The sequence below is a fragment of the Aspergillus mulundensis genome (genome assembly GCF_003369625.1).
Source record: "Aspergillus mulundensis strain DSM 5745 chromosome Unknown scaffold_5, whole genome shotgun sequence".
NCBI classification, from domain to species: domain Eukaryota; kingdom Fungi; phylum Ascomycota; class Eurotiomycetes; order Eurotiales; family Aspergillaceae; genus Aspergillus; species Aspergillus mulundensis.
In genome coordinates, this window is record NW_020797893.1 from 1,979,419 (window position 1) to 1,998,361 (window position 18,943).

Genomic DNA, 18,943 nt, shown 5'->3' on the forward strand with positions numbered 1-18,943 from the left:
TCCCAGTCTGCTTCGGATGAATGACAATGTTCGTTGCCGTTCATTGTCGGATTGCACGGTCTAGACAGGGTGGGTAGGCATATACATCCACAGACCTGAGGACGAGGCCAGGCCAACCCCAACAGTATGGCAGGACTGGAGTGCACAGACATACACAACCCGGCCATGGATTTACAAAGAAGGGTGTTCGGGAGGGGTATACTATGGTAACCTGATATCATATCATATGTCACCTTGACGATTAGCACGCCAGTATGTAGGTATGTGTGCAACATGCAACATGCAACTTTTCCACGATCGCTAAAGCCCACATCCATATAAACCCAGGCCCACCCTTAAATCAACCCACCTACTCATCATCCTCCTCCTCATCCCCAACAGGCTCATGCTTAACAAGCCTCTCATCATCATCCGCAACAAGAATATCATCAAACGCGGCCGCGCGATTCTTCAGCCTCGTCGCCGCCATATCCTCCCCCGGTTCATCATTCACACTCTGATCCATCTGGATCGTCCTGAGCGCAAACTGCACAGACACCGCTGAATCCCAGATGCCCTCGCGCCGATTACATATAGAGAGCAGATACAGCGCCTTCTGACGCACACACGGGTCTCGCGATCGCGTGGCTGTCAGTGTTAGCGGCGGCACGATACCCAGGGAAAACGTGAATGTGCGCCGTCGCGACGGGTTCGCGGCGGCACACCGCGAGAGGTAGAATTCGGCGATGGAGACGATCCGCGCGAAGTTGTCGTTGTGCGGGCCCCATGCGTCCGCGGGGTCCCAGGTGTTGCTTGTGAGGAGCATTGGGGAGAGCAGGAACCAGATGCGGAGGATGTCGGGGTCTTGGCCGTAGTCGAGGGGTTCGGGGGGTGGGCGGGTGAGATGCGGATGGACATATGGTTGTGATTGTGGTGGGGATTGAGAGTGGTGACTCGCATGTTGATGTGCCTGTGACTGTGCCTGTTCGCCCGGCGAGATCGCCAGCCTCATAAACGTACTATGCAGGCGCCTCATACTCTCCCGCACGTCATTCTGCGGCGTCGGAATCGACGGGCTCGGCGCCTCGCCCTTTGCCAGCGCGCGCGCCGAATCAAGCATGCCATGCAGGATATGGTTCCACAGCGCGTTCAGCGCATCGTGGACGTCGTCTTCGGGCGTGGGATCCCGCGCGACTACATCCAGGCTATCGCTCAGATCGGAGATGGACAGACTACTCCCGCGCATCTCGATGAGCTGGTTATCGAGGCGCGTGAAGAGCGAGCGCATCGTGCGCCGCGGTATAATCGAGCCTGTGCGCGGGTCCCGCTCGTATTCCCGTAGGAGATTCAACCCAGAGCGCATGTGGATGATGGCCGCCTGCGTCGAGCCACGCAGGCACTCGAAGCACGCGAAGAAGATGCACGATATTAGAATCAGGTCTGGCTCTGCGCTGGCATGTCGCGCTCGCCCTCTTGGAGGTCGGTTGGAGGTGGAGGTCGAGACTAGATTCACGCGCTCCTGCAGTAACCGCAGCGCCTTGCCGTACTGCTGCATCGCGAACGTCGCCATGGGACTCCACCCGCCTATTGCGCTCGCATCGTCATACTCGAAGCACTGCTGCATTGCGCCGAGGGCGATAACCGCGTGGGCGAGGACATCCTCGCGATGCGCGGCCTGGAGAACAGGTTGGGAGAAGTGGATCGGGAAGCGCGTGCGCATCTGCGCGAGAAAGAAATCGAGACTGTGCTTCTCGGCGCCGGTTGTAGCAAACGTTGCGCGCGGTGTGTAGACTACGATTCGCAGATTCGATTTTCCGTCGGGGGTGTTGGCGTAGGCGCAGTGGCGCTTGGAGCGCGTGCAGTTGCGGCAGATTGGTTTGCCTTCGTCGCATTTTATTCGGCGCGACCTGGTGATGTTTTAATAATGACGAGGGAGGGGAGCTGGCAAGGCAGGGGAGAGGATAAGATAAGCAGAGCAGGGGGGAACGTCACGTACTTGCAGGTGATGCAGCCGGTGCGTACTTTTGTTGAGCCGATGCGGATGCTTTTCGGCTTGTCCATGGCGAGAGATTAATCAAGCCCGATGAATGGTCACATTGGAGGGAAGTGCAGTGGCAGGATGGCTAGGCTACCGTTGTGGTGGGAGAGGCCAGCTGGGACGAGGAAGGGAAGAGGGGAACGCCGAACGGCAGAAGATCGCAGAAGCGCCAAGCGTGGCTTAGCGCCGCCCCGAAGGATGCCGATCACTGCCTGCCGATTGGTCACAGCTATGTACAGGATATATTACTATGTTGATACTTTATGGACATGACGGCGAGAACCCAAACCCGCTCGACTCGTCCTTCCCATGCAGGTCGTCCTCCTTGCCCACACTGAGCGTCTCGTACTTGCGCAGCATGTCGTTGATCCCCGACGCCGCGTGCGTCTGCCACCCGCCGTCGAGACTGCCGATATACTCCCCATTATCCGCCAGCTTCTGCAGCCCCTCGGCGTAGTGGTTCCATCGATCGGGTATCTCAGGCGAAGTGTTCTTGAAAAATAATTCGTCGAGTTCTGTCGGTACAGCCACCGAGCTTTCCCATTTCCCGCACTGCAGTCGGAATTTCACAGAGTGCCGGAAGATGTGAAACAGGTGCATGCCCACTTGGGATCGGGAGGCAATGATGGAAAAGGCACTAGTGAGTGAAAGGAAGTCGTGGTCGAGGACGTTGAAGGACTTTTGCTCCAGAAAGGCAAAGAGGGCGAGCAGGATGGCGTACATGGCGAACTGGTGGGCGCGTTCCATACCATACTCCTCCTTATGCAGTCGGGTGATGACGGCAATCTCTCTAGCAGAAGCGAGAGCTATTTTCAAAGCGTCGGAGTCGGCAATTCTAGTCGATGGTTCTTGTTCAATTGGCTGGCCGGTAATGGCGTTGAATGGCGGCTTGCCTTCGAACCAGTCGCAATATAAATTAATTAGCAAGGCATGATACCGCATCCTGTACCATCCATTAGCGCTCGGCAAGATAAATCGTCAGCGGGACCAACCTTAGCAGCAAAATATGCGGCGCTGGCTTCTCATCCAGCGAGAAAGTCGCCGGCAAGTTTTCCTCCCAGTGCCTCAATTTGCCGTATAGCGCTTGCTTGTGTTCAGATGTGTTGGCCGCCGAATTGGTGGCTTTGGGACTGAGGGTTCGGGACATATCTCGCGCAATATATGACAGCATGCATGCTTCATCAAAAGTCTGGCTCAGCCAGGATGGTCGATCGGGTTTGTTCAAAGGGTACGCTGCCCATGTATCCCAGGGCTTCGACGAGTCACGATCAATCCGAGAAATGCTCACATCATTGACCGAACTCTTGCGGAGAAAGTTTGTATGCACAATCGTGTCAATCTGAAACAGACCCCACGCCGTTCGCTGGACTGATCTTATCATCTCTTCCGACATGTGCGAATTGTTCAAGCGGAGCTCCGGGCTGTTGATTATCCCAAGCGCCTCTGCCATTTCCAACGCCTGGTTGAGCATTATATAGCCGTTGTCGTCGTCCCCTACCATTGAATACCTACCAGAACCATCAGTCACGGGACAGACAAACCTACATCAGCCGAGGCAGGCGCACCTTTCATATAGCAGCAGCGTAGCCTGCAGAGACGCGAGTCGGACTATGGATCCTTTCTCGAAACGATTTTTTCGAAGATGCATTTCTGCCTCCGCCAGAAAATCTGTACCCTTGGTCTTGACGTCTCCGGGTATCGTATAAGCTTCTGAGTAATGAGAATAATGCTGTCAAGGTGTTAGTGGCAGCCACTACCTGGTGCAATAGGGACGTACACAAGCATTCGCAAGGAGCGCATTCACAAGAAACGGACTGCAAAAATCACTCTGCAACTGCCCCTCGGACATGTACTTGATCAGAATCTCCGGATCTACAAATGCATAGAACGGATAGTCCCACGTGAAATATAGCGAGACTAAATGCGAAACCAGCGCATCATCGTCTGTAACACTCGTCCACGGCTTCGCGGGCACCTTGACTGGCGCAGAATCGCACAAGTAGTGAACATCCATAACCATGGACCGAAACGGCGGCGCACCGCTCTCAACCTCATATCCGACGCGTAATCTTGCGCCTCTAAGTTCCGCGCTGGACGCCTGATTTGGCGTTGGTACGCCTGTCGATATCTGGTCTATCAAGCATCGTACCTCGGGAAATGTGGCGCCATTGCGTATTAAATCTAATAAAGGCCGTGACCCTTCATCATCGGTGGATTGAATAAGTCGAAAGATATCGTCCAGCAGTTTCTCATGGTAGTCGGCTTCGCCTGAGGCTCCGTCAGGTTGGGGCCCATGCTCGGCGAGGCGCTGTCGACAGTTGCGGCATGGGGCAGTCCCGGTGCAGCGTTGGCCGTACTGGTGGTATGTGATGCAGGCACTTTGGTCTAGGTCGCCAGTTTCGAACATTCTGCAATGCTATCGCGTAACGGGGCCGATCATGGGGATTAGTGTAGTCTAAGAACGGGTTGATATGGAGGGGTCGGGCTCATCAGAGGTCGAGACGCAGTGACATCAGCCTCGTTTGTTCCTGTCACGTGGTGACGCTTGTATGACGCAGGGCGAGTCCCGGTGGGTTACGGCTTAACGTCCCACGAACAGGAGGCCGAGAATTGTCGATGTTTCCTAATTCGCCTTTAGGGTTGGTAGCTTAATGTGCTTTGAATCACTAGCCCAAATATACCCGACGCCGTCGAGTGCTTCGGCACTTTATACCGACTGGGCACGTGATGGTGTCGTAAGATGTCATCTGCCCACTCGCAAGTTTTTTTCACGGAGAAACGGACTTTCTCTAAACGGTCACTGCCTTGATACATCTTTATCGGCAATGATGTGGCGAGTATTTGGCGACGGTCGCATATCTGCGCTGTTTCAGGCGAAGAGCTGCATATATCAGATTAACTCCTTCCCAACGCCAGGCGAGGCGTAGAAAGAAACAACTCGAAAGCTTACCAGCCGAAATTGATGATCTGAGGAGCAGGATGCATCAGCGACGGGATTATACTGCCAATCCTCGCCACCGACGCCACCTCCAATTCCAGATACACCTGTCTAGGGACAGGCTAACAAACAAGGCCTGGCAAGGCCTGGCAAGGCCAGGTAGAGGCCAGAATGTATGCGGAAATTTGTCATCTGCGCCCGCATCGAAGAGCGATCAGACAATTTCGAGATGCCTCACTCCATTGCTGACTGCACGACCCTTCCACAGCAGAACATGCTGGGATCGCTACGTGTTCGGTTCCATACTCATTATCTCGCAAAGGTCGTTTGCGGCCAGCTACCTGGGTAAGACGTAGTAAGACACATTCGGATTTGCGCCATGTATCAGTAGCAACTTCACCAAACCAAAGGTTTCAAGTCGAACCGCTCAGACCAAGGGCGGGGGAAGTGGGGATCGCACAGGCGGTTATCCTGGGATGAAGAAGCAGTTGTCGTACTATGCGAGCAAGAGCCCGGTCTGCTTGTTCATCTTCCTCGTTGCTCGCCCGGCCAATGGGCACCCATAACGGCCGCGATAAGTGGCTGGTTCCGTTCATTCTCATCACGGATAGAAGGAGCATTGAAGGACTTCCATCGGCCAACGGATATGATCCCGATGAGAAGAGTCCAAATTATAGAAAATGCCACCGATAATATGTTCCGGCCAGTCGCGCAGGAACCAAGTTGAGTCAAGCTCTTTGAGAAGGACAAGGAAGAATGAAAACAGGACTAGCGCCACGGGTTCCCGGTGTTGCAGTGCGGTGAGAAACGAGTTGGGCAAGGTATAAAGCCAGCCAAAGATATATGGCCATAGCTGTGACTCTTCCACGCTGGAATCGAACCCATAGAGGGAGTGGAAAATATGCTGCAAGCGGTGGAATACTTGGTGATAGCCCTGGACATCATGATCAAGACCTAACGTGCTGAGCAAGTTACCGAGATGTGGCAATTCGCTATCGTATCGTCTGGCGACTTCAGCGCTTCTTCGCCAGCTCCTGTGGGGTTCGCTGGCCCCTTGCGAGGGGGGATCTTTGCTCTCTGCCGGATGCATCACGGAGGCGTCAATTGACAGGTTCCCAGAGCAAGTCTCCAGCACTGTCCTAATGCCCATGAACAGAGCTAGAGATCCTGGTTGACCGTCACTGCGGAACGCCAAATACTCTCCCTGTTGTGGGCCCCTGGCAACGGAAGTGAGAAAGATGAGGAGGGTAGCAGCGTAGAGTGCAAGGCCGTTTTCTTTTCCAAGATGTGGTATCTGCTCAGCGACCGCACCGACACCTATCGAGTAGTGGCGTTCTCCTTCAGCAAGATAGTCGCGGCTCTGCCCTAGGATCTGGTGCAGCGGATCGTCGCCTTGGTGCCGGGCTAAATGGAAGTTGGAAAATGCGAGGAGTAGGTGCAAAAGGTAGTGGAAGGAGAATCCGAGCCGGGTATATTGGCTGATTGCCATTTGGTTTGATCCACCCAGGTCTTTTGAAGACATAAGATGATGGAATACGGCCATGTCCGCGGCCGAGAAGTCAAAGGGCTTATTGGCTACAGCAGTGCTCGTCTGTGAGACAGGTGGCTCCAAGTCCTCTGCGGGTGGGACAGTACGCCTGGCATGCCTTCTCTTAGGAGGCCTGAAGTCTGCCTGGCTGGAGGAGATAAAGGTGAGAGAATCATCTCTCTGTTGTTCAGGTGTAGAATCGTATGGGCTCGAGAGCTCGCGGCTGGAACTTCCATCCTCTGATGCGTAGTCGCATGATACAGAGTGACGCTGACAATTGCTGCACTCAGGCCTCTTCTCGTCACACTGAACTCCGATTCGTCAATATCGCTGCTTATCGGGCTGGTGTTGGGAATGTACCTTGACCCTGCGCCGCTTACAGTTTCCACAACCCAGACGCGACTTTCGATGGGACTTTCGCGATTTGTTCGCTGTATAAGAGTTGATAATTCCCGATGCCATTTTGCTCAGGACAAGAAATTTCGAATGCCCGTGCCTGCAGATGAGAAAGTGACACAGTCTAGGCTCGATTAGGCAGGAGCGGGCCCGGGGATTGGCAATTATCCGCTCCGGTGGTAAAAAAGGTCATGTGATCATTCACGGTTTGTTTTTTCTTCCTTCAGTTTCGGAGTTACGGATGCCTCAGGCAGGAATTGGTCATGTGAGATTGGGATAAGAATTAAGGAGTAAATAAAATATAAGATTTTTTAGGATTTAAAATAAATAAGAATATAAGAGTTTAATAGCTAAATATAAAAAAAATTTAAGCTATATTTATTTTTTTTTTATATTTTATTTTTTAATTAGGCCGTGAGATCTAGCTAAAGTTAAAGGTTAATTTTTTTTTTATTTTTAAAGGTTAATTAAAGTTATTTAACTAAGTTTACCACGGAAATTTAAAAAATTTCCACCTTTTATTTAATACACCCCCTAGCACTTAAAAAAATAAAAACACTAATATTAAATATTAAAAATAGCTTTAATTTTAATAAGGCTAAATTAATAAATAAATATTTTATGGCATGGGCTACTAAAAAGTTTAATAAGGTTATTTACTAGTTAATTTTTTATTTTTATTTAGTTAACTTTAATTTTTTTATTTTAATACTTCTTGTAAAGCTAGTAATAATAAATATTAATATATTAAAATTATATAGTAAATATAGGGTTATTTAAGTTAAGTAATTATATAATTTAGGTATTATTATAAAAAAGGTATAATTTAACCTCTAAATTAAACTTTATAATATTAAAAAGTTTTTTTTATTATATAAGGTTTTTTGCTTTTTTAATAATAGTAAGTAATTTAGCTTTAATAATAAAAATAGTAACTATTTTTTACTTACAAGTATTTTAATTAATTAAATTTTTAAATAGCTTTATAAGCTATTTATTAAAGCTGTGTTAATTAAAATTATTATTAAAAAAGGTATTAAATACTATAGTAATAATTTCTTTAGTATTAATTAAGTATTTAATTTTTAGGTTTTTTATAATAATAAAATATTAAATAGCATACTTAGCCACCTTAATATAAGTTTTAATAAATTATATTATATACTAAGCAAGCTTACTAGCTATTTTAAAGGTGTTAAGGCATGTTATTATAATAAAATAAAAAAATAAGCTAATAAGTTATTAATATAAAAAAATATTTTACTTTATAGGTGTATAATTTAAAGGCGCAGGCATTAATTTTTTAGTAAGTAAAAATATTTTTAATATTTTACTTAGTGCTATAAGGTTATATTTAACCTATAAATTATTAATATAAAAATCTTAAAGTAACTAGATTCTTTAATTATAATAATTATAAATAATTTTAATATTTAGGAACCACTTTGCTTTACTAAAATTTTATAATTTATATATATACTTTATATATTTAATAAAGTTAGTGGCCTTTTTTTAGCTTTAATTAATTTTTTGCTTATAATAAGTATATTATTAATAAAAAAATAACTATAAAATATTTTATAATAAAAAGGTAAGGCTTTTCTAGCACTAGCTTAAAGCTATATTTAAAAAATATTAAAAATATTTTTTTTACTAAATACATGGTAATTATTTAAAATTATATAAGGGTTAATTTAACTTAAATACTCTGCCTTTAACGCGCTAGGGGCCAGGTAGTATTTTAATATATACTTTTTTATTTATAAAGTTTTAAATAAAGGCGTTAATAATATTTAATTAAATAATATTAAGGTTAAAATAAGTAATAAGTATTATTATAAGTTAAAATAATTAGGTAGTAAGAGTTACTACTATAGTATTAATATAATTATTAAATTAGAAATCTTTTTTAATATAAAGGCGCGCTTTAAATTTATTTAAATAACTAGTGGTATTAAATTTATATTTAAATATTTATATAAGTAGTATAATAATCTTGCTTTTTAATATAAAAATAATTTTAAAGGTATAAAGTTTTTTAAAAGTACTAAATTTAATTTTAGCAGCTTTTATAAACTAGTTTTTATATAAATACTTTATAAGTTTTGCCTAGTTTTTTAATTTTTTTTAAAGTTAATTTTAATAAATAACTTTGCCTAGTGCCTTTTATAATAGTTTAAAAGGCTTAAAAATTATTAAGTAAAAAAAATATAATATTTAGTAAAGTTTTTTATTAGCTAGTAAAAAAGTTTAATATAAAAAACTTTAAAAAAGGCCTTTATTTTAGGTGGTTTTTATTTATAAAATTTTTTAAATCTTACTTTTAATACAGGCGGTTATATTAGGTCTTTTTATTTAATTTAACTTATATAGTTAAAAGTTTAGGATTAGGATCTTATTCCCCTTTTTTTATATTAGTTTTATGTAGTTTTAGGTTAGATTTAATAAAAAAAAGTAATATTAGCATTTTTTTTTATTATTATTTTTATTTATATTATTTTCTAGTTATGGAAGCCCTCCAGCACTATTATTTTTAAAGTTAAAAATTTTTTTATTTTTTTTACTTTTTACTACCTAGTTAGGTGTTATTAAAATAGTTTTATAGTTATTATAGGTTTAAAAGCTTTTATTAGCTATAGTACTTACTAAGCTTAGGCTAGTAGTAAAAATAAGTAAAATTATAAAATTTTTATTATTATATAATATTAAATTACTAGGTAAGTTAAAAATAGCTTTATTTTAAGTATTAATTTTAGTATAAAATTTATTATTTTTAACCTTTTTATTTTTACTTATTTTTATATTATTAGGCTTGGGAGTAGGCTTATTTTAATTATTAAATTTAAAAAAATTATTTTTAAAATTAATAAAAAATAGTATATTAACTAGTTTTTTTTTTTTTATTAATATATGCTAAAAGTGTGTATTTTAAACTAGCTATATAAATTAAATTATTTTTATTATAGGTTCTTGCCTTATTAAATACTATATTTTTTACTTAAATAACTAAATATTATATGGCTTTGGCGCGAGGGTTTTAAATTTTTTAAATATTATAAGCTTTTTTATATTTATAAAAAATATTTAATAGTTACTCTTGGCTTTATTTTATAAAAGTTAGGGATTTTTAGCTACTAGTAGGTAAGTAATTTAAATTTAAAAATATTAGCTATATTTACTAGGTAAGTATTACCTATTAGCGCTTAAAACTTTTAAAGTAATATAAATTATTTATTTTTTTTATTTTTTATAAGCATGTAATTTAGTATATAAATAAATACTTTTATAATTTTAAATATAAAATTTTAAAATATATTAATAGCTAATAAAAGTGCTTTAGCTTTTTATAAAATAATTTTTTTTAATTACTTGCTTGCGCTATTTTATTTAGGTGTATTAAAAATAATAGTTTTAAAGGCCAAACCCTATTATTTCTTAATAAATTTAAAGTTATTTAAAAGCTGTAATATCTTATTATTTATATAAAAAAATTAGATATAAAGGCTAAATTATTTAAAAGTATAAGTATTAAGTAATTAAATAACGCGCTGGTAATTATTTTTTTTAGTATATAGTATTATTTACCTTATTTAAATAGTATTATTTAAAAAATAAAAGGCATATTTTATATTATTTTAAAATACTTTAAAAATAAGAATATTAAAATAAATTCTTTTAAAGGGTTAGGTTACTTTAATTAATTTAATTTATAATATTTACTTAGGAAATTATAAGAGTTTACATGGCATGTAAAGTAGTTTTTTTTTTACTTTTTATTAAAAAGCTAAGGCGCTGGATTAATTTATATACTAGTTATAAATATTAAAAATTTAAATACTATATTAGTATTAAAATGGCCTATATACTTATACTAAATTTTTAAGCTTTTTAATAATATTTTTAAAGTTATAAAGTATTAAATTTTTATTTTTATTATAGTATAAAAGGCCTTAATCTTTTTATTATTATTAATATTAAATTTCTTATAGTAAAGTATGTATAATTTATAATATTATTTAAGTATATAAAAGTTTATTTTTTTTAAGTTTTTAAGAGTTTTTTTATAACTATTAAAATATAAATTTACTAATATAGCTTTATTAAGAAATATAATAATAATATAAAAGCCAGGAATATAGGTGTAATTTTTAAGCTTTAAAAGCCTTTTTAAGCTATTTAATCCCTTATAAAAAACACGGAGTATACTAAACTTTTTAATTTTATTAATAATATTATTAATAAAAATAATATTATTTTTAAAGGTGTTGCAAATATTAATTATTTTAGTAAGGTTATTAGTAACATGTATAAAAAATCTAAAATTAATAATAATACTTTTATATAGGCTATATTATAAGCTATTAAATAATAAATAAGTAATTATTATTATAACTTTCTCCGGGTTTTTAGAATTATTTTTTTAGCCTTAATTTTAAATATTATAATATTAAATCTAGATTTTTTAAAGGTGCTTAATACTTTTTTTTTAATAATTAAATCCTATATATTTTTCTTTACTTTTTACAAAGTTTTTTCTTAAGGCTCCTAATTTTTTAAAGCTTTTTTAGTATTAAGATACTAGTAAAAAGTAATAAAATATAGGTAGCTATATACTAGGCATGTTAACTTTAATTTATTATTTTTATTTTTATTATTTTTTTTGGATTTCTTATTATTTTTAGTGTTTTTATTTTTTTTATTTACTAAGTTATTTTTTTTAAGCGTGGTAAAGGTGCTATTTATTAGCTATTATTTAAATTTATTATATATAGTGTAAATAGCCCAAAGTATATAAAATACTTTAAACTTTTTAATAATATTAGTAAAGTTCTTTTTTTTTTAAAAAAAAAATAGCCATGTAAAGCTTTTAACTAAACTTTTTATTAATAATTATAATAGTGTATATAAAGTCTTAAAGCATGTTAATATTGTGGAGGGGCGGTACTAGAGCATGGGAGCTAAAGGAGCCAAATAGTGGCAGTAACCTAGGACTAGACAGCATATAGTATAAGTAAAAGTAATAATAAAAAAAAATATATATATATTAGGGTAAATAATAAACTAGGTATAAAAGGCTAGTAGTAAGGTTATAAGTACTATAAAAATTAATATTAGGGTGTAACTTTATTATATTTTTTTAAAAAGGGGCTAAAACTTACTAGTAGGTAAGACTTTTTTTTACTTACACCCTTTATTTTTTTTAAGGTAATATCCTAAAGTATAATAGCTAGCTATACTTTGCTTGGCTAGTTTTTATTAAGCCTTTTTTTTTATTTTTTATTTTTTATTAATATTATATATAAGTAATAATTAGGTATTTTAATAAACATGTTTTAAAGCTTGTTAGTTTTGCTAGGGTAAAAAGTATTAATAATAGTTAATAAGTAGCTTAGCTTTATTTAATACTTTTTTAATAATTATAGTTATATGGGCGGGAATAAGGGCAAGGGGTGGTATTATTTTATAATAATTATAATTAAAGTTATTAAAGTACTCCTATTTTAGCTTTTTAAACTATATATATATATTTATAGTAATAAAAATAGCTTTTTTTTTAGGACTTAAAAAAGTTACGCCTAATAAATATATTTAAGCTAAATACTAGCTTTATTTTATTAACTACCTTAGCTAAATTTTATTTATAATATTTTATTAAGGTATTGCTAATAGCTCCTAGCCCCTAAAGTTAAATAATTAAGGTAAATAATTATAAAATTTTTAAGTAATAATTTAAAAAACTAAATAAAAAGGTAGGGCTGGGCATAAGGTTATAATATATAATAATTAATTTTTTTTAAGTACCTTTTTTGCTATTTTAAGTATTTAATAATTAACTAATATAATAATATACTAGGGTAGTATTATATACCTTATTTTTATAGCTAGTTTAGTAAATTTATATAATACTAGTAAGTATATAATTTAAATAATAAGCCGCGAGTAAAGGTTTTTTTTTTAATTTATATAAAAGTATTTAGTATTATTTTTAGTTTACTTTTTATTTTTCACGTGGTTAATTAAATTAAAAAAATTATTAGTATTATCTTGCGCCTTTACCCATGCTAGCTACACCTTTACCTTATTTTTTTAATATATACTTAGTAAAACCTTGGTGTAGTTATTATTATTTTTTATATTTAGTAATAATAATTTTTAAATAATATTTATTTTTTGTTTATTTTAAAGCGCTTGGTTAATATTAATATCCACGTGTTAAAAGTAGGTGTAGTTTTCTTACTAAGTGTATTTTATATAATATAAATATAAAATTAGTTAGTATATATAATCAGGCCTTAATATAATATACTAGGCCTAATAAAATAACTCCTAGTATATAAGTTATTAAATAATAATATAATAAGTATTTTATAGCTAGTTATAGTTTAATACTTTTTAATACTTATATAAATAATAAAAATAAATATTTATTTTCTCCCGGGCAAGGTTTAAAAATTAGGTATTTAATTTATACCTTTTAGGCGCTAAAATTTTAAGTTTTTTAATTAAATAATTAAAAAAACTATTAATATTAATAAATCTATAGTTATTAAATATGCCCTTATAATTCTTTTTTTATAAACTATTAAAAAGGGTACCATGGGTAATTTTTATAATATTAAAATATAAAAGTAACTTAAAAAGCCAGGAATACTTATAATAATATTAGTAAATACTTAGTGTATTTTTAAGGCGCGAAGGTTAAATATTTTATTAAAATTATATAAAGTAAGCCTTGCTTGCTATAATATATTTTAGGTTTAGATAATTTTTTAAAATAAACTTAATATAAGGGTGTAATACTTTATTTAATAAGTTAGTTTTTATACTAATTTTTTTCCCTAGTTACCTTATATAAAGGTGGTATATATACTAGCGCTTTTTTTTTAATATTAATATAATTTTTTTATAAATTTATTATAAAATATATATTTATAAGGCAGCGCTTTACTTCTTGCTAGTTTTAATTATAAAATTAATAATAATTAATACTTATATATAGTAGCAGGTGTTCTTACTTTTAGTAGGCGGGGCTAATACTTTTATAAACTTAGGTAAGTATAAGTTTTTAATAACTTTTTATACTAAATTAGTTATATTATTTTATAATACCTTTTATATAATTATTTTTATTACTTAATAGCTAGCGGCGCGTGATGGCGGCCTTTTTAATTAATTAATTATTTTATATCCAGGCGGATATAAAATACTAGTAATAAATATTTAATTTATATTTATTAATATATATAAAACTATAGTATTATAAGCTAAGCCTTAACTAATTATACTTACTTATTTTTAGTAATAGGCTTTTAAGACTAGTAAGTTAAAAAACATAATATTACTAATATATTAAAAATAGGTTAGGCTATAACTTTTAAACTTACTAAGTATTTTTTAAAAAATAATATTATAAGTAGCAGCGTGTTTTATAAGTTTAATTTTAACTAATTATAAAAGGCTTAAAACATGTAATTTAGCCTAGCTTTAAGTAATTAAATTATAACTAAATAATAGGGTAAGGCTAAATTAAGGTAGTAATTAAGTTAATAGCTAATTTAAGGCGCGGGGGGTTTTAACTAAGTTTAATATATAAGTAAGCGCGCGGGGAGTTACTAGCTAATTTTTTTTAATTTTATTATTTATAAAGTCCCGGGTATAAATAAGTTTATTATTTTTTATAATTAATCTTAACTTTTTTAGGTAATAATTATTATAACTAGGCTAAAAGGGCATGCCCGGGGCGTGGTTAATATTTTTAAGTATAATAATTAATATTATATATTTTTTTTATTTTTTATTACCCACGCGATTTACTATAATATTATTAATATTATTTTAAATAGCTTGCTATTTAGTATTTAAACTTAAATTATTAAATATTTTTTAAACCTTTTTAACTAATAGCTATAAGTGCACGTGCTTAAAAATATTTATAATAATATTTATTTAATTCTTATTATTATTATGCTTAAAAATAAGGGTATTTTATATTTTTTTTACCTTAACACGCCACTTTTTTATATTTTTAATAACTTTCTTAGCTATATTCCAAAACTTATTTTTATTAGCAGCTATAAAGTTAGTTACTTTTTATATTTTAGTTTTTAAAATATATTTTTAAAGCTTTATAACAATATTCTTTAAATTATTTTTTATAATAAATAATACTATAAATAGCTTTTTTTATTATTTATACTATATATTAAGTAGCATTTTTTTAATAGTTTAAATAGCTTTTTTTATACTAGTATAAATTACTAAGCTAATTTTAATTAACTATTACTTTATAAGGGAAATAGCCCCTATAATAGTTTAAGTTTATTTTAAAATATTTAATAAACACGGGGTTAGGGCGCGCTGCTAAGGCTAGTAAAGGCCTAATAATTAAAAAAGGTAATACTAAGTAGTATTAATTAACAGGCCTATTTATATATATAAAAAGGTACTTTTATTATTATAATTATTATTTAATTTTTAAATATCCTAGCTTTTAAGCACTTAGTAGCTATAAAATTAATAAGTTTTAGCATGCTTAATACTAGCACCTTTACTAGGTTAAAAAGCTTTTAACTTATTTTTTTAGTATTTATATTAGGCGGCTATTACTTTTTTACTTTTTTTAAAGGAATTAAAATTAAAAAAAAAATAATAAGGTTATAATTATAATACCTAGCACCCTAGCGTGGGTAGTAATAATTTAGGTAAGTAAGTAGTTAATAAAAAAAAGTAATATATAATAATAAAAAATAGTAAGTAAAAATAATACTATAAGCTAAAAAAAACATAAGATTAAATAGTAAAAGTTAAAAAAAATAAAAAATATAAAATTTTTAAAAAGTATTAAGTTATAATAGGCAAAGTAGGTCCAGGTAATAATAAGTAAAATATAAAAAAATTAATTTTAATTAATAGGGGGGGTAACATAAAAAAAATTAATTAATAAAAAATAATATAAAAAAAACTAACTAATAATAAAAATATAAAAAAAATTTACTTAGTAACTTTTTATTTAGTAACTTTTTAACTTTTTACTTAGTAACTTCTTAACTTTTTACTTAGTAACTTCTTAACTCTTTACTTAGTAACTTTTTAACTTTTTACTTAGTAACTTTTTAACTTTTTAACTTTTTACTTAAAAACTTTTTAACTTATCTTGGCCGGTGGTGGCGGTATAATAATAATTAAATTTTATTTATTTAGTACCTAGCTAGTTTCTTATTTTATTATTATATTTACCTAGTTTTTTATATCTAAATTTTTCTTTACCTTTTATTTTTTTATTTTTAAGTTTTTACCTTATTTTTTAGGTTCCGCGGTGCTACTAGTAAAGTTTTTATTTAAGTAAAATAACTTTAACTTATTACTATTTATTATATAAACCATGCATGTGCTATTAAGTTTACTTAATTAATAAACTTTAATATTAGCATATACTTTTTTAATTTAATAAGGTTTTAACTATTAAAATTATAGTTTAGCTATTATTTTTAAATTTTACTTTTATTTACTATTTTATAGGAGCATGTAATTGCCTTTTTTTAATAATATATACTTAATAATATAATTATTATCCTAAATATTTTTATTTTTTTTTTAAATATATTTTAGTTATAAAACCGCTTCCTTTATATTTTTATTTTTTTTTAATTTATTAGGTTTTTATTATAATTAGGTTTTCTTAAGTATAAATATTTTTTTAAGGTAGGGTTACCCATATGGGTACTTTAAGTTTAATTAAAAAAACTATTTTTTAGCCTATAAGTATTTAAATAAGAGTTATCCTAGTAATTTTATAAGTTATTAATTAAATAAATTATAGTATTAGGTAAAAGTATTAGGTTTAGCCTTTTTTAATACTATTAATAAGTTTACTAATAATATTTTTAATAATTTAATTTATATATTTAATAATAGCGTTTGCTTTTAGGTATTATAGCAAGATATTAACTTATTTAACTTTATACTTTTATAAAAAAATATTAATAACTTCCTCTTTTATTTTTAGTTTTTTATCCAGGACTATTTAGCGGGAAACTCTAAATTTATAAATAATATATTTAAATAAGAACTTTATAATAATAGGTATATTTATAGTAACTAGTAGTTTACTTTTAAATTATTTTAATAACAAGCAAGTTTCTAGTATTATATACCTAAAATTAATATTAAAAGGCATGTAAATAATATTAATATTAAATATATTAAAAAAAAGTAGCGTGGTAATAAAATAAAGTTTTTTATACTTTTATTAAAAATTCCTAGCTTAATAAATAAGGTATTTTTTTATTAAAGCTATTATATCCGCATAGCTACCTAATTATTAATACCTAAAAAATAGGTAATTATAAGTACCTTTGCGCCCCCTATGCCCTAATTTTTTATATATTACTTTAAAAATTATATAGTATTTTTTTATATTATTAACCACTTATTGGACCAGTTAGCCTTTAAAGCCTTTTTAAAATAAATAGCCTTTATATAAAATATAAATAGTAGCGGCGGCTTAAAGCTTATAATAGTTTAATTAATTTATTTTTAATAATTTTAATAGGGTTGCTAGGTACCGGGTAATCTTATAATACCTTATTAAATAATAACCTTTTAAAAATATACTTACCTTTAAGTTAGGTTTATTTTTATTTTTTTTTAGCAGCGGGTTATAGTTTTTTAAGGTTTTTATAAACTTATTAAAAATCCTTACCCTAGCTAGTTATATTTATACCTTAACTACCCCTAGTTTTACTTTTATTTATTTATTAATATTAATTTTAATATTTTTTTATATTATATTTTTTTTATAATAAGCCTGCGTAATAAAGTATTTATAATTATGTTTTTATTACTAGGTACGTGCCTTATAATAAAGTTAAATATTTAAATTTATATTAATTAACTTACTACTAGCGCGCCTGGTAAATTAAATACTAACTTATTTAACTAGCCTACTAAAATATTAGCATTAATTTTTAGGAAGAAATATATACTATATAACTAAAACTTAAACTTTTTAAAAGTTATTATAAGGCTTTAATATTCTTTCTTCCTAGTATTATATTACTTTTTTATATTATTTTATATACTAAAGTTATATCTTACCACGTGTTATTTTCTATTTCTTTTTTATATAATATATACTTTTTATTTATTTAAGCTTATGTTTACTACCAAAATAATTATTAGTAAAATAATAATATAATTAATAAGTAGCATGCATGGGAATATCGCAATAATTTTTTATAGGTAAATAAAGGTATTTTCCTATTTTTTTTCCCATTACTAGCGGGTGTTTTTATAAAGCAGTAAGTATAGTAGTTTAGCTTTTTAAATATAGTAATTAATAATTATTTTAAACCTTATTATTAGCCCTGTAAATTTATAAACTTGCTTAATATTTTAAGGCTTGGGCTAGTAAAAAACCTTAATTACTTTTATTATTTTAAAATACCTTTTATTATAATTATATACCTATTTTATAATCTTAAGCTTTTTTATATAAAATTATAATTTTTTTATTAAGACTATGGCCCTGGTAAGCTTTACTAGGTAAAACACGTAATTTAGGTTTATTAAATACTTTAATATATATTATTAAATTTTTAGCAAAACTTTTTTATTATTATACTTAGTTTTAGGTCTTTTTATGCTAATATTATTTAAAAATATTTATATTATTAATAGTATTAGTTTTTTTAAAATCTTTTTTTTAACCCTAATAAACTAGGTAACTAAGTTTATAGCTTTTTATATAATAGTTATTTATTAAAAAAAACTTATTATAATATAAATAATAGTTTTATCCCTATTTTTAGGGTCTAAGGTAATTTAGTTATACTTAAATATTTAATTAATAAGGGATACCACGGCCATGCCAGCAAACTTATTAAAAAATTTATTAATATTTAATAAAAGGTTTACGTTTTATATAATAACCTTATTAAGCTTAATAATATTAATTACTAGTTAGTAAGTACTAGGTGTTTTTTAATAACTAAAAAGTATAAGTTTTTATAAGGGCCCTAAAAGTATTTAAATATTCTGGCCTTTAGGTATTTTTTAAGTATTT

The 18,943-nt window shown here is 31.7% G+C and overlaps 2 protein-coding genes across 2 annotated transcripts; both read right to left on the minus strand.

Moving 5' to 3' along the window:
* Positions 1-349: 349 nt before the first annotated feature.
* On the minus strand, positions 350-4,424 carry DSM5745_05945 (uncharacterized protein; the record flags this gene model as incomplete). The annotated part of the gene is made up of 5 exons (XM_026747961.1): positions 350-1,886; positions 2,307-2,960; positions 3,010-3,525; positions 3,583-3,746; positions 3,795-4,424. The coding sequence occupies 5 exons, from the start codon at positions 4,422-4,424 to the stop codon at positions 350-352; spliced, it is 3,501 nt and encodes a 1,166-aa protein (XP_026603793.1).
* A 1,132-nt stretch (positions 4,425-5,556) lies between these two features.
* Positions 5,557-6,945, minus strand: DSM5745_05946 (Zn(II)2Cys6 transcription factor domain-containing protein; the record flags this gene model as incomplete). The annotated part of the gene is made up of 2 exons (XM_026747962.1): positions 5,557-6,789; positions 6,844-6,945. 2 exons carry the CDS (start codon positions 6,943-6,945, stop codon positions 5,557-5,559), a joined length of 1,335 nt encoding a protein of 444 aa, XP_026603794.1.
* Between the last annotated feature and the right edge of the window lie 11,998 nt (positions 6,946-18,943).